Below are 21,132 nucleotides of genomic sequence, written 5' to 3'. Positions count from 1 at the left end.
ATGTCAACATCTTTAATTAATGGAGAGTACTAAAAAACACCAAATTGAAATGACCCAAATCTGATAAAGATTCTGAATAACTGTTGATACTTTTGCTTGTATAGTAAGCCTAAAAGTCCAAAATCATTCAGGATCTGAAAATGGAACTTTAATAATAACTTCTATAAACTTTCTATGAAGGGCATACAGGCTTTTCAAGAGCCTATGGATTAGATTTAGACCAGATGCATGTCATCAGGCTGATCAGCTTTAATTTCAATAGTGGGGTCTGTATGGGAACCCATGACTTCAGTTTGTCTGTGTATCCATTCTAGGATACATAGAACATGCGGAATGTCCACCCAGCCTTGGGTTTCATGACTCATATTTTTCCCTCAGACATGGTCGTGTATGCTGGTTAGAATACAGCTGTGCTAAAGGAAAAACATCTTTAAAATACAAAGTAGGTAGCATTTGTCAGTAAAGTGGTGTTTCGTATATTTTGTTTTTTTAAAGAATTTTAAAAATTGCAATTGGGGCAGTACCTCATCTTTTTAAACTCTTATCAGAATTATGAATTTATAGTGGGGTTTTTTTCGGTAACATATTTTAACTGGCATTTTCTTTACAGAAAATCTTCGTTATAATAACATTCAGCAAACACATAGTGGAGCAGATGGTGGCTTTCATCGGGTAAGTAATTCTTTGTGGACTAATATTAATATCACTGAACAGAAGAAAATTTATAAAAGATTTTATTGAAACATAATTTTTCTAATGCATATTTTTTTTATCTTTTGAGAAGGAAAAATCTTTTGCCCTGTTATTAAATTGAAGACTTTCTTGCTCTACAGCTGAGAAAGATGAAGTTCAGATAATCCTTATTTAATTTTAAATTTTTAATTTAATTTTAATTTTAAAGTCATATAATTCTTGATTTAAAAGAAGCTTTGGAAAAAAATAATAAAGTTTAAAAATAAGAATAAAAGAAGCTTTGGAGTTTGAGACCATTGCTCCTCCAAAGAAATAAGAAATTCTCCTTATATAAAAGACATGTGTGTATTATTACAGTTTAATGGTGCTTTAGTACAGTGCTGTGATTTTTTAGCCAAAATTGGATGCCAGATACACAGTTGCATTTAATTTAAATATAAATCTTACATAAAATATTAATATTTCATTAAAGAAGGCATGATAAGATGATTTAATATTACAAAATAGGTCAGTTATGAACCTATTACTTCACTAGAGAAAAATCCGGCCATTTAGAAAAAAAGCCTAGCCTATCCAAAGCTTTTATTTTTGTGTTTATAGAAGTAAGTTTTATGCTTTAAATGATAATGTCACAAATTTATGGAGTTGACTTTGATAAAAATAAAGACAGACTCATTTTATCTGGTTAATCAGATTATTAACTGGAATAGGAATACTGTCAGATAGCAAATTGAACTTTTTATATATATTTTTTTAATTCAGTGTTTACAGGTATGAGGTTTTCATTTAATACTTTAACTGCCCAGGGTCTCCTGGCTGGCTCAGTCCATGGAGCACGTGACTCTTGATCTCAGGGTTGTGAGTTTGAGCCCCATGTTGGGTATAGAGATTACTTAAAAATAAAATCTTAAAAAAAAAAAAGTTTAACTGCCCAGTGGTAGAAAGTACACTTGATGTAGTTTTTTGGCTTTTTTTGTGTTTTTTTCCCTTTATGTAGTTTTAACATGAATCTTTATCTTAAAAGCCATTTGTAAAACAAAACACTTATGACAATTTTGCTATTTAAAAAATTGCCATTTGGAGGTAAGTTTATAAGTATTCGTTTTATTATTCTTTAAACCATACCTTGTATATTATATTTATTCTCTTCTATAGATATTTTGTAATAAAATAGTTTTTAATATTTTCTATTATGGTTTTAATATAATAATTGAGGAAAAACATATTCTTGAGAATATACTCAGTAGGGCCAGTTATTGGTTTTATTACTTCCTAAGCTTCTGATCACAAATGTGGATTATAGTTTATACATTAAAATTTAATTACTCCAGTTTTTTGTTGCCTGGATCCTTACAGATGAATTGGTTTACAAGTCACCATACATAACATTCAAAAAGAAAGAAGAAATATTCTTGTCCCTTATTTTTTAAATACAAAGAAGGCATTTCATCTGTTCTTAGAGTTTATTGTTCCACCTCAAGAATTATGAAGGACACACAGCTGACTACTACAAAAACCCACACATTATAGGAATGACTGTGCACGTAGCACTCTACATCCTTCCCTTCTTCTGTTCCCATGCTGAACATTTATAGAAGGAAGTTTTTCAACAACTTACCCACCACTACCACCTTCTGTTTCCCCAGTCTTTGGAGTTTCTAAAAAGATTAGTGGGGTGCTTGGGTGGCGCAGTCAGTTAAGCATCTGACTCTTAATCTCGGTTCAGGTCCTGATCTCACAGGTTCATGAGTTTGAGCCCCATGTCGGGCTGTGCACTGATGGCACAGAACCTACTTGGAATTCTGTCTCCTTCTTTGTGTCCCTTCCCCATTGTGCTCGCTGTCTCTCTCTCTCTCTCTCCCTCAAAATAATAAACGTTGAAAATTAAAAAGAAAAAGTAAATAAGTAAATAAAAAGATTAGTTAACTACCTGTCTTCCCTACTCACATCAAATTATGTTCCCTTCTAATCTGTTCTCTATACCGCAGTTAGTAACCTTTTAAAAATATTAATCTGAGCACATTACCACCACCGCCCTTACCCCCAGCTCCTCATCTTTTTTAAAACTTTTACTTGTTTTTTCCTTCATTCTTAAAATAAAGCTAAAATTCCTGAACGTGATCAGGAACATGATCATGAACCTTGTATGATGTATCCTCTATAATTTTCTCTTGTTGAGTCTCCCATGAATGGTCTTTACTTGCTTCTGCTTTTCCCTTTGCCTAGTTCAGGGCTTCTTAACCTTTGCATTGTTGACATTTTAGGCCAGGTAATTCTTTGTTGTGGGCGACTGACCTGTGCACTGTAAGGTATTTGACTGCATCCTGTCCTCTACTCACTAGATGCTAATAGTCTCTCCCAGTCATGATGTTAAAAATGTCAGGGCACCTGGGTGGCTCAGTCAGTTAAGCGGCTGACTTCAGCTCAGGTCATGATCTCACAGTTTGTGAGTTTGAGCCCCTCATCGGGCTCTGTGTTGACAGCTCAGAGCCTGGAGCCTGCTTCAGATTCTGTGTCTCCCTCTCTCTCTGGTCATCCCTCCCTCTCTCTTTCTCTCTCTCAAAAATAAATAAACATTGAAAATAATTTTTAAAAAATGTCTGTAGACATTACCGAATGTCCCAATGCATGTATACCTCCACAACCACCACTAACCCCATGGAGAACCAGTGGCCTAGACAGTGTCCTTTAAATTTCAACTATTACATTAACAAAATGCCTTCCCTGACTAAATCAGATATCCTCTTTTCTAGAGACGCCTGTTCTACATGCACTGACAGTTGTGTTTTTCCATTTATGTTTGAGGGTATATGATTATTGTCTTTCTACCACTAACATGTATGCTTCTTACTGGCAGAGGGCATGCCTTCGTTCACTATTGTGTCTACAGCACCTGGCATCTTGATTGACACATAGCAGGTGCTTGATAACTATCTAGTGGATAAATGAACATATGGTATCCAAATAAAGATCTGGCCCATAAAAATTCGCATATCATTTCATAGCCCAGAGTGTTTCCCCAGCCTTTGGAGTTTCTAAAAAGTTGTATTACTTATACACAGTAAATAGAAATAAGAGTCTTTATAATAATAGGCCAACAAATCAAAAGTGGAATTCTTACGGTTTTCAAAATCAGTACTTTCTTCCCTTTACTAGCTCATCTAGCACAGCCCTTCACAGAAAATCCAGTGATTCTTGGGGTGCCTGGGTGACTCAGTCAGTTAGGTGTCCAACTTCAGCCCAGGTTATGGTCTCCTGGTTTATGAGTTTGAGCCCCTCATCAGTCTCTGCCGTCAGCACAGAGCCCACTTTGGATCCTCTGTTCCCTCTCTCTTTGCCCCTTCCCACTCGCTCTCTCTCAAAAATAAATAAACTTTTTTTTTTTTGTTTTTATTCAATGATTCTTCTTAAAGATGGTTTTGCATATGGGGTGCCTCGGTGGCTCAGTCAGTTAAACATCAAACTCTTGATTTCAGCTCAGGTCATGATTTCACAGTTTGTGAGACCAAGCCCTGCACTGGGTTCTATGCTGGTAGCACAGAGCCTGCTTGGGATTTTCTCTCTCTCTTCCCCTCTCCCAATCATGTGTGTGAATGTGTGCACACGTGCACATGTTCTCTTTTTCTCTCTCAGAACAAATAAACTTTTTTTTTTTAAAGGTGGTTTTGCATAAAGGTATTCTAAGATATTCAAGACCTGCTGGAATCCAGTTTTAATTGAATTAAATGGGTGGTATCATACTTTTAAAATTGTTTTCAGGACATGGATACTGGAACATCCTGGTATCCTCTTTTCCCCAGTGCTTTCTACAGGGATTACCTCATTAACTTCTTTTCTAGATAATGTATTAAATGGCATAAATAACCAGACTTGGCAGATAATAATTCTGTATTACCAGCTGCCAATAGGTGTTTGGTTTTTTGTTTTTTGTTTTTTGTTTTTCTCATATTTGTCAGGAATAACATTATCTTTCTAAAGTTTTTTTTTTACAGTTTATTTATTTTTGAGAGAGAAAGAGAGAGAGAAAGAATGCATGAATGGGGTAGGGACAGAGAGAGAATCCCAAGCAGGCTCTGCACTGTCAGCACAGAGCCCAATATGGGGCTCGAACTCAAAAACCGTGAGATCATGACCTGAGCCGAAACCGAGAGTAGGACGCTCAACTGACTGAGCCACCAGGTGCCCCAAGAATAACATCTTTTAATCAAATCCTCCAATTGAGCTTGACATGATCTGTTTTCCTACAGTTTGAAGTAGGAAGTGCTTTTAAATACAAGTGTCTAAATGATAATAAACATACTCACCAAACCTAGACTGAAAATGAAGTTAAACAAGGATAATGAATTTTGGTAGGTGTAAATTTATTATTACATATATAATAGTTTGGTAGTTTGTTTTAGAAAAGGAAAGAACAGTTAAATTGACTCCCTAGACCCCTTGTTGAGTTGATCTGAAAATACTACCTCTAATAACTTTATCCTTTGATTGTTTGGTATCCCTCTTTACACTGTTAAACTGTAAATGGTTTAGCAAATCATCAAACTAAACTAGTAAAGTTTGGAATACGGGCTTTTGAAGGATATTTAAAACTAAGTACCCATAATTAAGGGAGTGGTGAGTTGCTGTGGTAGAGGGAAAAATCAAAAGACAAGACAAAAAAAAAAGCCAGCAACAATTCAAATTTAAAATGATGAGATACTGAGACAAGAAGGAATGAAAAATGAACCCCAAGAGTAAAGGAGAGCTAGGGAGTGGAACATGAAAAGAGTGTACTGCCTTTGAACAAAATAAATTGAGATTTGAATATGAAGTCTGCCCCAGACTAGTTATTTAACTGGTAGTATTTCTTCTCCAGTTCAGGAGGCCACTGACAACCTTTCCAACTTCCAATCAAATGTGAAATGCCCAGTTTAGTAGAAACATACTTTTATCCGTGGTTTAACATTCCAAGGCATGTGAATTTTTAAAATGCTTTCCATCTCAGGGAGCCCACGTGGCTCGGTCAATTAAACATCTGACTCGATCTCAGCTCAGGTCATGATCTGGATCATGAGTTCAAGCCCTCAACAGGTTCTCTGCTGTCAGAAGAGAGTCAGCTTCAGATCCTCTGTCTTCCTCTCTCTCTGCTCCTCACTTTCTTGCTCGCTCTCTCTCTCTCTCAAAAATAAATAAATAGTTTTTAAAAAGTCACCAGTGGGGTGCCTGGGTGGCTCAGTCAGTTAAGCATCTGACTTAGGCTTAGGTCATGATCTGGTTAATGAGTTTGAGACCCACATCAGGCAGTCTGCTGTCAGCACAGAGCCCACTTTGGATCCTCTGTCCCCCTCTCTCTACCCCTCCCCTGCTTGCTCTCTCTCTCTCTCAAAAATAAACGTTAAAAAATAATAATAATAATAAATTTAAAAAATCACCAGCAATAAATAAATAAATAGTGCCTTTCATCTAGATTTTTTTGTTGCCTGTGTCTTCAGTCTCTGTTTTTTCCAGTTTCTGTTGACTGGGTAGAAAGGTAGAATGCTAAGTGACTATTTTGTTTACTCCCAGGAAGGATTGAGGGAAGGCCTAATTCTTGGCCTTTAACCGGGATGAAGTTCTTCATCAAAGATTGTACAAATAATTCTTGAAGATATTATTTAAGTTTATTTATTAAAGTAATCTCTACACCCAGCGTGTGGCTAGAACTCATGACCCCAAAACCAAGAGGCACATACTTTTCTGACTGAGCTAACCAGGCACCCCAAGTATACTATTTTTTGAACATAGTGAGCACTTTACCTACAATTATCATTACTGTTTACTTCTAATTGTAGCCTTGTATGGTGGGTATTTTTTTCCTCTTATTGATAAGGAAATGAGGTCAGAGTTGTTATAAATAACTCATTTATATAATTTGTGCTTTAGTTTTTTGTTTTGTTTTTGTTTTCATAAAAAGAGTATCATACTAAGGGTGCCTGTATGGCTCAGTTGAGTGTCTGACTTTGGCTCAGGTCATGGTCTCGTGGTTCGTGAGTTCAAGCCCTGCATTAGGCTCTGTGCTGATGGTGCAGAGCCTGCTTGGGATTCTCTCTCTCCCTCTTTCTGTGCCTCCCCCACTTGTGCTCTCTCTCAAAATAAAGGGGGGTATCATACTATATGTAATTGTTTCAGATTTCTTTTATGTTGCTAATGTTATTCTGTGTTGCTGAATATAATTCATTTTGGTTGCTATATGTTATTCCATTGAGTAATTATTTATCCACTTACCACTGATGAACATTTGAAATGTTTCCATGTTTTTTATTTTTTCGAACAATGCTTTATGAGCATTTCTTAGTGCAGGAAAGGTGAGCACATAGTAAAGAGCCTGAGAGTATGGTGAAAGGGAAAACACAGAAGAGGGAAAAGGTGAATAAGAGAGAAATTGGACATAAGCAAGATAACCCTCAGTTTTGATAACTTAGTTTTGATAAGATAACTTAATTTTGTCTAGGGCCATATTTGGGCAAATTCTTACCACAGGTATGCCTGTGGCCTACCAGGCTAAACTGCTCACTAATGCCACCCCAACCCCTCACTTCACCCCACCTCCAGCATTGAGTTATTATTGACCATTACATCTCTGGTAGTGTGGTTTAGTATTAATTTTACACAGATTTGAATGCTATACTGATTACTGAAGGATATATTCCTTTCCAAAGGTCTGGTACTCTTAATGTAACTAGGGCGTGGCCCAGCTAAATATGATACCTTAACTATACCCTTGTTTTTTAGTACAGTATGTCATTGTATGACAGTCCTAAGGTTCCAGAGAGAAGGTAAGCCCTACCTTCAAAATTTACTGCAATTTTAACAGTAAATAGTTCCCTTCCTTCAACTAGAAATAATAATTAGTAGATTTATTTCTTAAACAGTTCTGGGAAGTAATTGCTAATGTCATTAAGTTTAGGGAAAGGTATCTCTATTATATTTTCTTAAATCAAAGGGTTAGTCTAGTTATATATGGAAATCTTAACATATGTAATGAATCAGTTTTATATTCTGAGAGATGTTAGAATACAGATAATTGCCTTGAGAGAAAGCCTTTTGGTTTATGATATGTTTGGCAGGAGGACAGAGAAAGGTTCTGAAAAAAAAAGAATAGGCATGTAATAGAGTTTTTCACTGTTTGGTATCTTAGTGTGAAATAAGTCAAGGGATGGAACCAAAGAAAGAGGGAACTTCAGAGCTTCAAAGGCATTACATTTGTTTCAGTCTTTTTTTTTTAATAAGATTTAAAATTAATTTTTATTTAATTTTAGACTTTCTCCAAATGAGAGAGACCTGGGCATAAGAGCATGACCAAGTCTAACATTAAAATCGTTATTAAAATGACATGTTCCAGTATTCTCACCAAGTAGAAGATGAGAATTCCCAGAAAATAACATTAAGCATATGACTCGTAACAAACCATATGCAGAACATTGGCTTATTGTCAGGTTGCCAGGGTCTTATTGGAAGACAAAGTCCCTAGTTTTACCACACAGGAAAGTTTCCATAACTCAAATCATTGGACTTGGGGGAGGGGGTTGGCTGGAGCAGGGACTTTTTACCAGACACAGAATGTTCCATGCTCTTTGCTGCCTATTTCTGAGTTAACTTGATGTTTGACCTCAGAGTCGGATTTGCCTGTGGCAAGAGAGGGATCATTTTAACCAGTGAGTAATTAAGTGCTTGAGTCTTAAGGATGTTTCTTGTTCCTTATCCTATGACAAGTGGTCAGAGTGAGCTATGTTGGCCTGGACTTTTTCTTCTACAGAAAGAAAAATCTATTTTCATTTTAAAATATAAAATGGTTAATGTAGTTGATTCTCTTTGCCTTTGATCACTATAAAATAATTAGAAACGGTTGCAGAAGTGTAAAATACAAATATTTGTATTAACTAAAAAAGGATACATTAAGTTTTAACATTGCAGCTGCTGAGACTCCTTTGTACACACTGACTTTAACATAATCTTCTGCAGTTAGGGTGGAAAATGTTCATGTCCTCTTCCTGTAGTTTGTTATCTTCTCTTTTAACACTTAAATCTTCTATATTTTTGTTATGGATATTGGGAGGCATCATAGCTAAAAGATAAAGCAGGAACTCTGAAGTTAGACTGTATGAGAAGTTGTCATTGCATTAGGAACTTACTGCTGGCCATAATTAGAGCATTTCTGTAGAATGATGTAAACTAAAACTGAATTAAATTGTATTACATGGAATTGTTGATTAAAGGAAAAAGCAGATCAGGGTCACACCTGACACATTTTAAGTGTTGTGTAAACTGAATGAATCCATTCATTCATTTCTAATCATGAATGCATTCGTTCATTCATTATTAGAACAGTATTTTGAGACTGAAGGAAAGACTCTAGTAAAAAAGCTAGAGATGGAAGATAGAAATGAAAAAAGGGAAGGATGTGGGTTGGAAATTAGCATTTACTAAGAACCTGCTTTGCCAGATGCTTTACATACATTTTTACTGAATATGCATAACAAAACCTGTAAGGTACTATCACTGTGTAGATAGGGAAACTGAAACACAGAGAAGTTAAATTCATGTAAATGCAAGAGATGGAGATAGGATCCAGGAGACAAGATCAAAAGCCTAAGTGGATTATTTTCTTTAACCACTGCTTCCTTCAAAACTAAAGATTCTAAGATCTTTTGAGGTAGAAAGAGAAATATTGAGGGAGTGCTGTAGAAAGCAGTGAGGTAGTCTATTTGAAGTTGGAGGTTTGGACTACAGTGCCAGTTTCAAATGGCTACTGTGTGAATTTGATAGGGAGTCAGTGTGAATTTTTTCTTTCCACTCCTTGTTCACACTTGCATTCACCTTGTACAGCTGTAATTAGTTACTGCAGATGTTACTTTGAGGGAGAAACCTACTGGCTTTTGTACTGTAGGTTTAAATGCATTTTTTTCCTCTCTCATCACCCTTCTAGATTAAGTTCATTAAGGACAGAGATCATGACTTTTTTCTTCTTCCTTATCTACTGCGTTTTGTGATTCTCTTCCTAACTAATGTTGGAATAACTAGATTGTTCTTAGTTGAGGTTGAATTCCAGTCAGTAACTGTCATTTTTTTCTCCACACACCTTCCTGCCACTTTGAATGACTAAACTCAGTAAGTTTTTATGCCATCCCACCTTCAATTTAAAATTCTGCAAACTCTCGGGGCGCCTGGGTGGCGCAGTCGGTTAAGCGTCCGACTTCAGCCAGGTCACGATCTCGCGGTCCGGGAGTTCGAGCCCCGCGTCAGGCTCTGGGCTGATGGCTCAGAGCCTGGAGCCTGTTTCCGATTCTGTGTCTCCCTCTCTCTCTGCCCCTCCCCCGTTCATGCTCTGTCTCTCTCTGTCCCAAAAATAAATAAACGTTGGAAAAAAAAAAAATTAAAATTCTGCAAACTCTCCTTTATTCTTGATCTTTGGGTCTATGGGTCCCTGTTGGTGATTTCATCCTTAGAATTCAATGGGTCTTCAAGCCAGACACAAATTTGTCGCTGTATAAAGCTGCCATCGGTGTACCATTTTCTAGAACTGAAATCAGTTGATTTTTTTTACAGGATTTTGTTTTGGCAGCCAATCATTTTTACTTGGTTCTTATAAACTGCTCGTTTAGTTCTGGGTTCATTCATTAACATAAATGCCCACTTAGCTCCTACTGCTCAGGTTTTGTTTTCAAAAGTGTCCCTTTAATGATAGCATAATCCAAAGAGTAGCTACTAATTATAAGGAGGTTTTACCTCCATTCTGACTGATAGAAAACAATTCCAAATGTTCAAAAGCAAGGACAATTGCAGATTATTATTATTTTTTTTTTTTGAAAACGTCTGTGATGGAAATGTGCTGTAAGCCAGTAGTAACAATACACCTGATGTTTCTGGATAATGCAGTAGTCTTCCTTCTACACAGCCACTAAGAAACCGATGGTGTCATGTGTTTATAATACTGCTGAACACACAGTGGATTAACTTGAGTACAAAAGAGGTTTAAATCATTTGAAAGGGACACAGATGTGAATGAAATTCAAGATGTTTTAATTCCAGATCCTGAGGTTGAATCACAACGAATTTTAGACAGTGCCAGAGATTATCAACCCAAACTTTTGTATCTGAGAAAACCCTAGATTGTTTAGTGTAGTGTAGTTTTCATTCCAACTTTATTTTATGTTGGGGTACTCTTCCAAGGTCCTGAGATATAAAGGAATTTGGTTTGGGTTCGGGCTGCCACATTTCAGATCCAAAAGCAAGTAGAATACATCAGTTAACATTTTTTTCTTGTAATATTAGCTTCAAAGATTCAGGTTCCCTATTCAATTACATGGGGAAATTAATAACCCTTTCATTCCAGTCATACAGAATTACAGGATCCCACTTTTACTGGGTTAAATATAAGTTGATTTGCAATTAACATCAGTTCATTTACTTGTCATATTCCTGGGTTAATTAGGTATCATTTTGTTTCTCTCTCTCTTTTTTTTTTTTTTTTCTTTCTCTAATGTCTGTGGACTGGAAAGCTATAAATATTAATGGGAGTCATCATGATGGCCTTTGACTTCTTCAGAAAGATTGCATGATAAACTACACTCCCCCTTCCTTCCTTCTTCAGAGCAGTCTACCTTATGACCATTTCATTTGGAGCAATCTGTCATTGTTGAATCAGGCCTGGAGTCTGAGATCCATTCTGAGTCACTATGAATAGAGCTCTAGTATTGGTTGGGCCACAGGGAAACTGGTGGTTAAATACTGTGAGAATCTTTATCAGACAGGAAATGACAACTCATTAAAATACTAACCGTTAAGCCTGTTTAGATCACTGCGGAGGGTGGGGGCGGGGGTGGGGGGGAGGGTGGATTTAACTCTATAGTGTTTGGTTAAAATCTGCACACTTCTGGAAACAGAAAATTATTTATAAAACTTATCAAGAAAGGGAATTGCTGGGGGTGTGGAGCATGTCTGGCTAGCTTAGTGGGTAGAGCATGCAGCTCTTGATCTTGGAGTTGTGAGTTTGAGCCCCACATGGGAGTAGAGTTTACTTTAAAGAAAAAAAAAATTTTTTTTTTTTAAAGAAGAAAGGGAATTGTTAATCCATCTTCTTACTGAACTTCTACCATGCTGTCATTGCCTCTTATATATAGAAGACAAGATAAGCATGTAAATGGGCAGTGGAATGGGAAGGAGTTTTTATTTTATCTCTGAAAATATATCCTACTAGTACCTTCATTGTAAAATTCACTCTCTTCGGCAGAACCACCGGTTGGCTTGAGTCTGCAGGAGACCATTTTCCATTTAATAATAAGACTCTCTACTCCTGTGCTTCTGGGCCAATTCTCAGTTGATAGAGGAATTCTCTGGAGTCAGAGGATAAATCCGATTTATTGATTTACATACAGTGATCCTCACTCAATCAAGAAAATCAGTCTGAAGACCCCTGATACTCATTTGAAGTATAATTAAAATTTAACCAAGGGCACAGAATTTCAGTTTCTTGAGGTTTGACTCTCCAGATTCTTAATAGCACTCTTTATAAATGACCCATTAGAAGTCAGCAAAAAAGAGACATCCAGTCTGTGTCTTTACAGAAATAGCTTCTTTTCTTTCTGATATATTACCAAACAGTCCTGCACTGAATTGCTCTGCTAACTATACCTTCTTGGGAATAAGGTATAATATTTATACCGCTTGAAGTTTAGCTTCATGGTCTAAACCAGTGGTCTCCACCATCAGAATGGGACTAAAATAATAGAACTTCTCATTTTTTTCAGAACTTCTATTTATATTTATTTTCATCTTTGTTATTTTTTGTGTGTGTGTATTTTTGTTACATATATAACATTATGGTAGCACATACGTATAAACTTTATATGACTATACACACATGGAGCATATAGTTTACCAATAATCTGATTGGCACTCCCTCAGTCCACAGGTCAGAAAATCACATCTCGTAGAATACAAAAATAGGCTAAGGAAACAGTGGGAGTTCCATGATACAGAAGGGGTTCACATTGGGCCTGTTGCAGTATATTGTGTTTTTCTGTGCCCCATTAATCAGATTTATAATTCCTAGTTTTAATTAAATTAACCTTCACAAAACAGACAAGTAGCTTTAAAAGTTTCCTATAAAGAAACAGAAGGAAGATAGTACTAATAATGCAGTCACAAGAAACAGTAAAAAAAGTTGCAGCATTGACATCTTACTAGTATATGTCTATAGAAGTCAGCCAACAAATTTAGAAATTACTACCTTAATAAAGGACAAGTATGTAATATGCCTTGAAATAAATATTCACTAATGATAACACAAATGCCATCATACTTAAAGTTAAGAATTTTTTTTAATTTTAGCTTTATTTTATCCTTTTTAATTTGTATTTGTGTATTTTACTGTTTGCACAAGTAATATATACATATATTCAAAATGTTTACAAACCATTGGTCTAAGCTTCTCGGCCTCAAAAGCCACTTTTTATGCTCAAAAAGTAGTGGGCATCATTAGTTTACTTCAAAAAAATCTCTACTATGATTCTGAATTATAACAGCAGTAGAATTGATTAAACCCTCACTTTTCCTTTCTTTAATATTGTCCTTGACCTGAATTTTATTCTAAAAACATTTTTCTGCCATTTATAAGCTTTCAGAGGTTTGACTAATCACACCCTGAGAATGTTATTTAGATGTTATGATTAATCATCAGAAGGATGTTAAATAAATTAGCCTCAGAGTACAGCACAACTAGTGAAAGAAAGGTAGAAAATACATTTTGCCTATAATTTTTTCTAAGAAAGATAAAGGCTTCTTACTCTGTAGCCTTTACTAAGAACTGATGTCAGACAATATATTTTCAGGAAAGCCAGTGTAACTTCCATGATCACATCAGTGCTAAGATCCTCAAAAAAGTGATTAAGAAGGAGCAGAGCCTATATTAAATAAAACATTTACTTAATCATACCTACTTAATTTCCCTAGGCATTTTAACTGCTTAACCTTTATATGAGGCAGCCCTGTGTAAGTAGATCTAAACAACAAGACAAATCAATGTTTTTTAAGTTCATGTTATTTCTGTTATTAAACACTGTGCCCCAGTTTTATGGTGGCACATAGTAACAAAAACATACACCTGGCTGGAAAAATCCAACCAGAATCGTGAACAGGAAAATTTCAGGTCTTCTAATAACAATTGTTACTTTGATGACCATCTCTATGATGGAGAAGAGATTGAAAGTTTCAATGATGTATTTTTTATATCTGTTGAACCATTTTGTTTGAGAGTTACACAATTTAAAAGGAATTCCTTGGAAACAGGAATAATAATGACCGATAAAGTTTTGGGATGGGTTGTGTGCCCAGGAATAACCAACAAAATGAAAATTTAAACACTGTGACAAATAATCATACCACCCACTCTCTCTCCAGCCTCTACCAATTGTGATGCTTCCTCTGGAAGATTTTCTGGCTTTTTGTGGGTACAGAGAATAATGCAGACCTTTATTTATAATAAGTCAATATGGGGAGAGTTTAAAATATAGATTTATTTTCAGAAAAATGATTTTCAGAAGCAGAGTCACATAATGTATTAAAAACTGCAGAAAAATAGTTGTTTGCATATTGGTCAGGGCCCTTAACAGAATTTTACAAAGAAGTTTGTCTTGTTACATACCTCCTAAGGTATGTAAGCCTGGTAAAATACTGTTCCTGTGAAACCACTTTTCAAGCTTTGGGTGGGTTTGGACTTAACGTAGGGTTTTTTTTTTTTTTTTCTTTTTTTTTTCTCCTTTGTTTTCTCTTTGTTTTTCTCATTTTGCATTTTCTGACAGTTTTTTTTTCTTTATTAAAATCAATAACAGAAATTCAAAAATTGCCATTACTTTTTTGGAAATTTGTTTTTTAATGAGATATTATCTGAAACATGTTTGTGTATGCCAAGAAAATAAATATCAAGATAATTACTATCCACAAAGCTTTTTCTACCCACCATGTTGAAGGTCTACAGCAAGGAAAAGCAGATGAGATCTTTTTTGTTGTTGTTTTTTCTGTTTTTGTTTTTTAGGGTTTTTTTAAGGCTTTCTTACTTAGAGAAGGTGTTTACAAGGGTAGTTTAAACATATTTAAATCCAATAGTTGACTGAAAAATCATTTTGTGTTTGTTCTCCTCCTACTTTATATCCTTTTATATCACGAAACTATAGTACTTTGAACTTCATCAGACCTAATGGCAGATGGAGGACTTCACGCATTCACTACAGGTTGAGATGACTCCTTGGCCAGGTGCACAGGGTACTTTGAATTTAATGGCTTTCAGAGAATGGCATTTAAGCTATTTCCTAAGCCAACTGTAAAAAACCACTGAACTGGAATTCAAGTTATTCTTCACCCCCCCATCCCCCATATATGTACCTTAAATTAATCTTAAATGTCAGAATGGACTCTTCTGTCTGCTGCTTGAAAATAACTTGAGGGATGAGGTCATGGGCTGGTATTATAGTTTGCTTTAAATGCAAGTTAAGATTGACAGCTGTACAGAAATATTAATGAAATATATATATTTAAAAAGAGTGACAACTGCACTTTCAATTTTTATGTAGTCCATTACTAAAATAGCTTTGATGTTAATTAAGGGAACTCTAGTGTAATGTGCTTTGTATAAGCTGAGGCAACTGTGGCCTAAGCCATTGTTTGTAGAGCTAGAACAATAAAAATAAAACTAAAATTTTGATAAGTATATCAAGGTTAAGAGAATCCGACAATTAGTTATATAATAGTTAATACTTATGTGTTCTTTTTTTTTCGGATTTATTGAGAGCATGTGACATTTGTTCATGATAGTATTGGTTAATATATTGCAATGAAAACTTAAAAAAAAATTTTTTTAACAGTTATTCACTTTTGAGAGACAGAGCACAAACGGGGGTGGGCAGAGAGAGGGAGACACAGAATCCAAAGCAAGCTCCAGGCTCTGAGCTGTCAGCACAGAGCCTAACTTGGGGCTTGAACTCACAAACCACAAGATCATGACTTGAGCCAAAGTCAGAAGCTTAACTAGCTGAGCCACCCAGGCACCCCTGCAATAAAAACTTTTAACTTCTCTATTTCAACTGTTTCCCTAGTCTCTTATGAGAAACTAATAGATTCGTCTCCCACCCCACCAAAAATTCTTCAAAGCATGTAACACTATATAGCACCTTAAAAAATTATCTCAGCATTAGCCCAAGATAGTTGAAAATTGCACATCACTAAATGTAAATGTGCAATAAACTAAACGTAATGACATATATTCTCTCTCAACTAGAGTGTAGCTCTTAATAGACTTAACAATGGCAACATTTTTTAACTTCACATTATTTTGAAGAGAGTCTAGAATGACTGTTGCCAGTCCCTTCCTCATTCCCCTCAACCACAGCAACAAAAAAGTAGAACCTTTCTAACATGTGGGTCTTAGTTCTTCATTTTCTCTTTCAATAATGGCCCAAGAATGGAGCCCAAGAATTATTTGAGGGAAACTGTAAGCCTTATTTCTGCTAAACTCTAGTCTGAAGTTAGAAGTCTGAAGAAAGAACAAGGCACATATAATGGAATCCAACTCTTAGAGGACATCAAAAAGAGAATTTTCAAGGCATTTCTTGTATAATCTAGCTGTTCACATTAGTTTACAATTATATCAGCCATTGTAAATAAAAGGAGTGGTTTAACCTTAAAAAAAAACAAAACACAATGGCTTGACTGTGGCTTATCCTTGGAAGTTTAAAAACAACGATATAGGGTATTTTTTTTTTAATTTTTATTTATTTATTTTTGAGAGAGAGAGAGTACAGGGGAGGTGTAGAAGGATAGGGAGACGGAGAATCCCAGAGCTGCCAGCTCACAAACCATGGGATCATGATCTGAGCCGAAGTCAAGAGTCAGACACTCAAACCCCCAGAGCCACCCAGGCTCCTAGCATTTGTTATTAACAGTGAATAAGAATTGATTTTCTGAAGTTAAGTTCTGTCTGGCTGGTTCAGTCAGAGGAGCATGTGACTCTTGATTTCAGGGTCATGAGTTTGAGCCCCATGTAGAGATAACTTAAATAAAACTTAAGAAAAATAAAAAATAAAGAGAAAGTTTGTCCTCTTGTTGCCCTGTTGTAGTGAGAATCATCACTGATAAATAGCAACACAGCTCAGACCCAGCTTCTCTGGTTTTACCCCTTAATGTAAAGCTACTTAAAAGTCAGTGAGAGAGAAGAGCCTGGAGCCTGTTTCCGATTCTGTGTCCCCCTCTCTCTCTGCCCCTCGCCCGTTCATGCTCTGTCTCTCTCTGTCCCAAAAATAAATAAACGAAAAAAAAAAAAAGTCAGTGAGAGAGACTGAGGCTGTAGGTTAAGAAAGAGACTTTGCCCTTCTCCATTTTTCCTGTCTGTCCATATGGGTCTTATGTGCTGATCAGTACAGCCATGGTCTCTGCTATCTATTCAGCCCTTCCCCGTGTCTTTCAATATTTATTAAAGGATCTTTTTGACAGCTTCACCCCACACTGATCTCTCCTTTCTCCAGTTCCTTTGGAATATATTTTCTATACCAAAAAATTTTAGTATTAATTTGTAAATTTTGTTGTTCACAAATCAGTTTGTGTGTACGTGTGTGTGCCCGTGTGTTTTGAATCTCCATAATGATTCTAAGTTCCTTGTGGGCACAAGCTATTTCTTGCAGTTGTTTTGTTTTCCCTTAGTGCCAATTACAATGTCAGACACAAAATAAGGACTCCATTAAGTACTTGGTGGTTCATACTTAAGAGGATCAAAGAGAAGTGTCAGCCAGAAGTTATATATGTGTTAACTTCTGGTAAATATAGTAGCAAAAAATTTCTCTTCCTCTGCTTCTCTGCTTTGTATTACAGAAAGCAGTAACTGAATTGTTCTCGAAAAGAGGTGGTGAAGTCAGTACTTATAAGAGGGAACATTAGGTGCTGTTGCAAATACATATTGACATAGCTTTTGCTGGCCGCAGGAGACTGAGCTCATCTACCTTTTAGCCCTGTTATGGCAGATGAGAAAATAAAAGGTACAGAAAATAGAGATGTTTGATTTTCTAAGTTGCCTCAAGTTACCATTTTAAAAAAACGCCTGCAAGCATTTCTAAAAACAGGATCCTGGTAGCTGGTTGCCAAACCGGTTTAACAGCACTGCCTCCACATATTCTGGGTGAGAGGGACCTCCGAGTACATAAACTTATCAGAGATCCCTATCCCAGTCATTTCAGAACAAGTTGTTTAGTAATGTACTGTAGTTTCTGTGCAAACCATCTACCATAAACCACGAAGTGATTCAAGGTTCAGAGTTCCTTCTTTGTTCCTTTGTTAATCACTGACTTCTGACTAGTGGGAGGTGCCTCCCAAATTTGCTAATGCATTCTTTTTGGATAAGGATGACGCACAGATTGTCCTAATAAGGACTTAGATTGAGAAAGGACCGCCCCCCTCTGAGAAGATGGGACAAGTCAGAGAGAGGGCGGGCAGTTTCTTTTTCAACTAGGGATGACACAAGCATAAGTCATTTCCTTATTAATCGGTTCAAACCAGTTCTTACAGGAACTGGTGGTGATAAATGTGGGACTTCTCAGAAGTCATTCATTTTATTCTTTGTGCCACAACAGCGTGCAGCATCAGCCTAGCTGGTCTCACTCTGAGGATGAACTCTTGTGCCAGAAGGGGCTCAGCTCCTAGTTTCTCTCCTGAGTTGGTGGAAGAGATTTTTCTCCTAGAAGGGGTTATTAAAGGATGAATGTATCCACTGAAAAGAGTTCAGAGGATTTTGCCAGTTGTGCTGATTGTTGTATTTTTTTTCCTCTTTCTGTCCAATCCCTGCTTTTTGAGTCCAGGTGGTAAGTGGATTTTTCTTTCACATTTTTCTTGCTTTTCTTCCCAAATGTATCTTTTTCCTTGGGTTATCGTACCCTGCTTCCAGTGCTGTCCCCGGCATAGGTCCATCTCTGCAGAAGCCATTTCAGGAATATCTGGAGGCCCAGCGGCAGAAGCTTCACCACAGAAGTGAGATGGGCACACCGCAGGTGAGACTTTGCTCTGTTTTCCTCTCTTCTGCCACCCCCCTCCCCCCAGTCTCAGGCTGAAATTATACTCCCAGCACTCACTGGCATTTTGAGGCAAAATAGAGTAGTTTGTCTGTCAGTCTTCAGTAACTGAAGTGGAGGCTCTGTTTACTCTCTACTGGGACACTGGCTTTGACTAAATCAGAAATGTAATTTCCGTTTGTATCTGTCTTCTCCAAAAAAAAAACAAAGGGAAGGCTAATGGCAAATGATGTGTTATGTAGAATGAGTTGTTGCCTTGATCTTAAATGATTTATTACCAAATCTACTTCCCAAGTGGATTAAAAAGTTAAAATTTGTAGCATTTCATAGCATAACAAAGTATGTGACTAACGGCGGTCACTTGACTATCTCCTTCATTTTTGCCCTACTTTTTTAAGAGATGGGAAAATAATCTTTTTTCTTTTTTTAAAAAAGGCTCTTCGCATAGCTGAACTTAAAAACTTTAACTTAAACTAAGGCTGCCTTTTCTGTAAACAGTTCTGTGGCAAAGGGAAATGACTAGAAGAGGATGGGTAAGCAGTAACCTGAAATGGGAAACTTGAAGCATAGTTGTTGAATTCCCCCCCCCCCCCCCCCCCCGTCTGCCTTACACTCTGTGTGGCCCTTTGCCGCCCTCAGTTGACCAAACATGACTTCAGAAATAGATGACATATTTTAAAAGCTGCTCCCAGTGCTGGAACGACATGTAACTATCTGGACACTGCTCTCCACAAGTATCTACATGGCAACTTCAGAGAGCAGAATTGAATCAAAAATTTTATTATGTAGTAAAAAAGGCGACCTCACACTGACCCATTCTAAACTATGTGAATCAACATTGACTTTACATCTGACAAAGTGAAATCTTAATAATTGGGTGTCAGAAGGCCTGAATATAGACTTCAGGGTATCTAGAGACACGGGCCTTCTCATTTTCATTGTTTAGACTTCATAGCTTATAAGCCCCAAATTCTCATCATTTTTCTTAAATATTGTAAATGATCCCCTTTTTTACTGCTGAACTAATGAAGCATTTCTCGTGGGTTGTTCTGCATTTATTCTTACAGGGAGAAAACTGGTTGTCCTGGATGTTTGAGAAGTTGGTCGTTGTAATGGTGTGTTACTTCATCCTGTCCATCATTAACTCCATGGCACAAAGTTATGCCAAACGAATCCAGCAGCGGTTGAACTCAGAGGAGAAAACCAAATAAGCAGAAAAAGGTTCTAATGGCAGAAATTAGAAATGAGTTCTGCCTTAAATTGGGAGGACTCCAAACCAGGAAGGAAAATACCCTTTTCCACCCTATATCAATTTAAAAAAAAAATGTTTTGTTTTGTTTTGTTTTCTGAAAACAGTTTAGTCCATATTTTGCACTGACACACTTTTCCTTTGTGTGTTAAGGTAAGGTATCCACCCTCAATTCAATCCAGCTTGTGTTTTATTCAGGTGGAATGTGATGTTCAGCAGCGAACTTAACAGAAACCGGGCTTTTCTTTGTTACTTTCAGAAGGCCCACGTGGTACAATTAAAGAATTCCGGACACCAAAAACTAGTTCCTAAGTATGTTGAGTATGTCAAGCCTTTTAGGCTTGTCAGAAATGACTCCTTTGTTTTTCTAAGTCATTAAAGTGTGTATAAATTATACTAGATTGGATAACGGTCTTGCATGTCTATCATGGTAAAATTTATTTAATCCTGCCCAACCCTTCCTCTCCTACCTTAAAAAAAAAGGCCATCTTATGATGCATTGCACACCCTCTTGGGAAACTGATCTTTAAATTTTGAGACAGTATAAGAAAATTCTGATTGGTGTCTCACGAATGAGCTGACACCATTTTTTATTCTGTATATTTAGAATGAAGTCATGAACAAACTTTATAAAGACATCTTTGATCATTCCAAAATTGTGTCCGTTTTCTTGAGCGTTTTGATTTTTTGCTTCCCTTTAGCTACTTCCAACTAATGGTCGACTTTGCCAGATCTACCTACAACCATAATTTCTTCAACCGTTGTTTATTTACGTGTAGGAGCCACCACCGAGGCACTTTCTTGTTAACCTGGAATTGGGGCAGCTTGCTACACATTCATGAAATGGCTCCCTAGGGATTGACATAGCGAGGGGTTCGTGAAAACAGGAGAAATGAAAGTATACAAATTAAAGGGCACTGGAGAGAGAAATAACTCGTTTTTTCAAAAAACCACACTTTCTCCTGTCTGTGTTCGTTTTAGCTCAGCATGTTCTCTGTTTCTGACAAAAATTTACTTTTAGAATGTAACCTAATTTTCTTTCCTTTCTTCAGTGAGTGTTATGTTCTTTTGGGATGTTTCCAGTTGAACTTGGGTGTTTCGTTTTGCCTGGGAGGAAAATAAACA

The 21,132-nt window shown here is 36.6% G+C and overlaps 1 protein-coding gene across 2 annotated transcripts in view; it reads left to right on the top strand.

Annotated features, from left to right (window-relative positions):
• VMP1 (vacuole membrane protein 1) overlaps positions 1–20,663 on the top strand; it is a 128,843-nt gene extending 108,180 nt beyond the window's left edge. For both annotated transcript variants that reach the window (XM_047080937.1, XM_047080936.1), the window contains 3 exons: positions 611–672; positions 18,635–18,737; positions 19,826–20,663. In XM_047080937.1, coding sequence (XP_046936893.1) covers positions 611–672; positions 18,635–18,737; positions 19,826–19,969 — 309 coding nt within the window. In that variant the 3' untranslated portion in view covers positions 19,970–20,663. The remainder of the gene's footprint in view (positions 1–610; positions 673–18,634; positions 18,738–19,825) is intronic.
• The last annotated feature ends 469 nt before the right edge of the window (positions 20,664–21,132 follow it).

This window comes from Lynx rufus, unplaced genomic scaffold, assembly GCF_022079265.1.
Source record: "Lynx rufus isolate CCGP_SWC_20201006 ecotype Redwood Valley unplaced genomic scaffold, mLynRuf1.p SCAF_18, whole genome shotgun sequence".
Lineage (NCBI taxonomy): Eukaryota > Metazoa > Chordata > Mammalia > Carnivora > Felidae > Lynx > Lynx rufus.
Note: the sequence above shows the minus strand (reverse complement) of the source record. Positions and strands in the feature narration are given on the sequence as shown.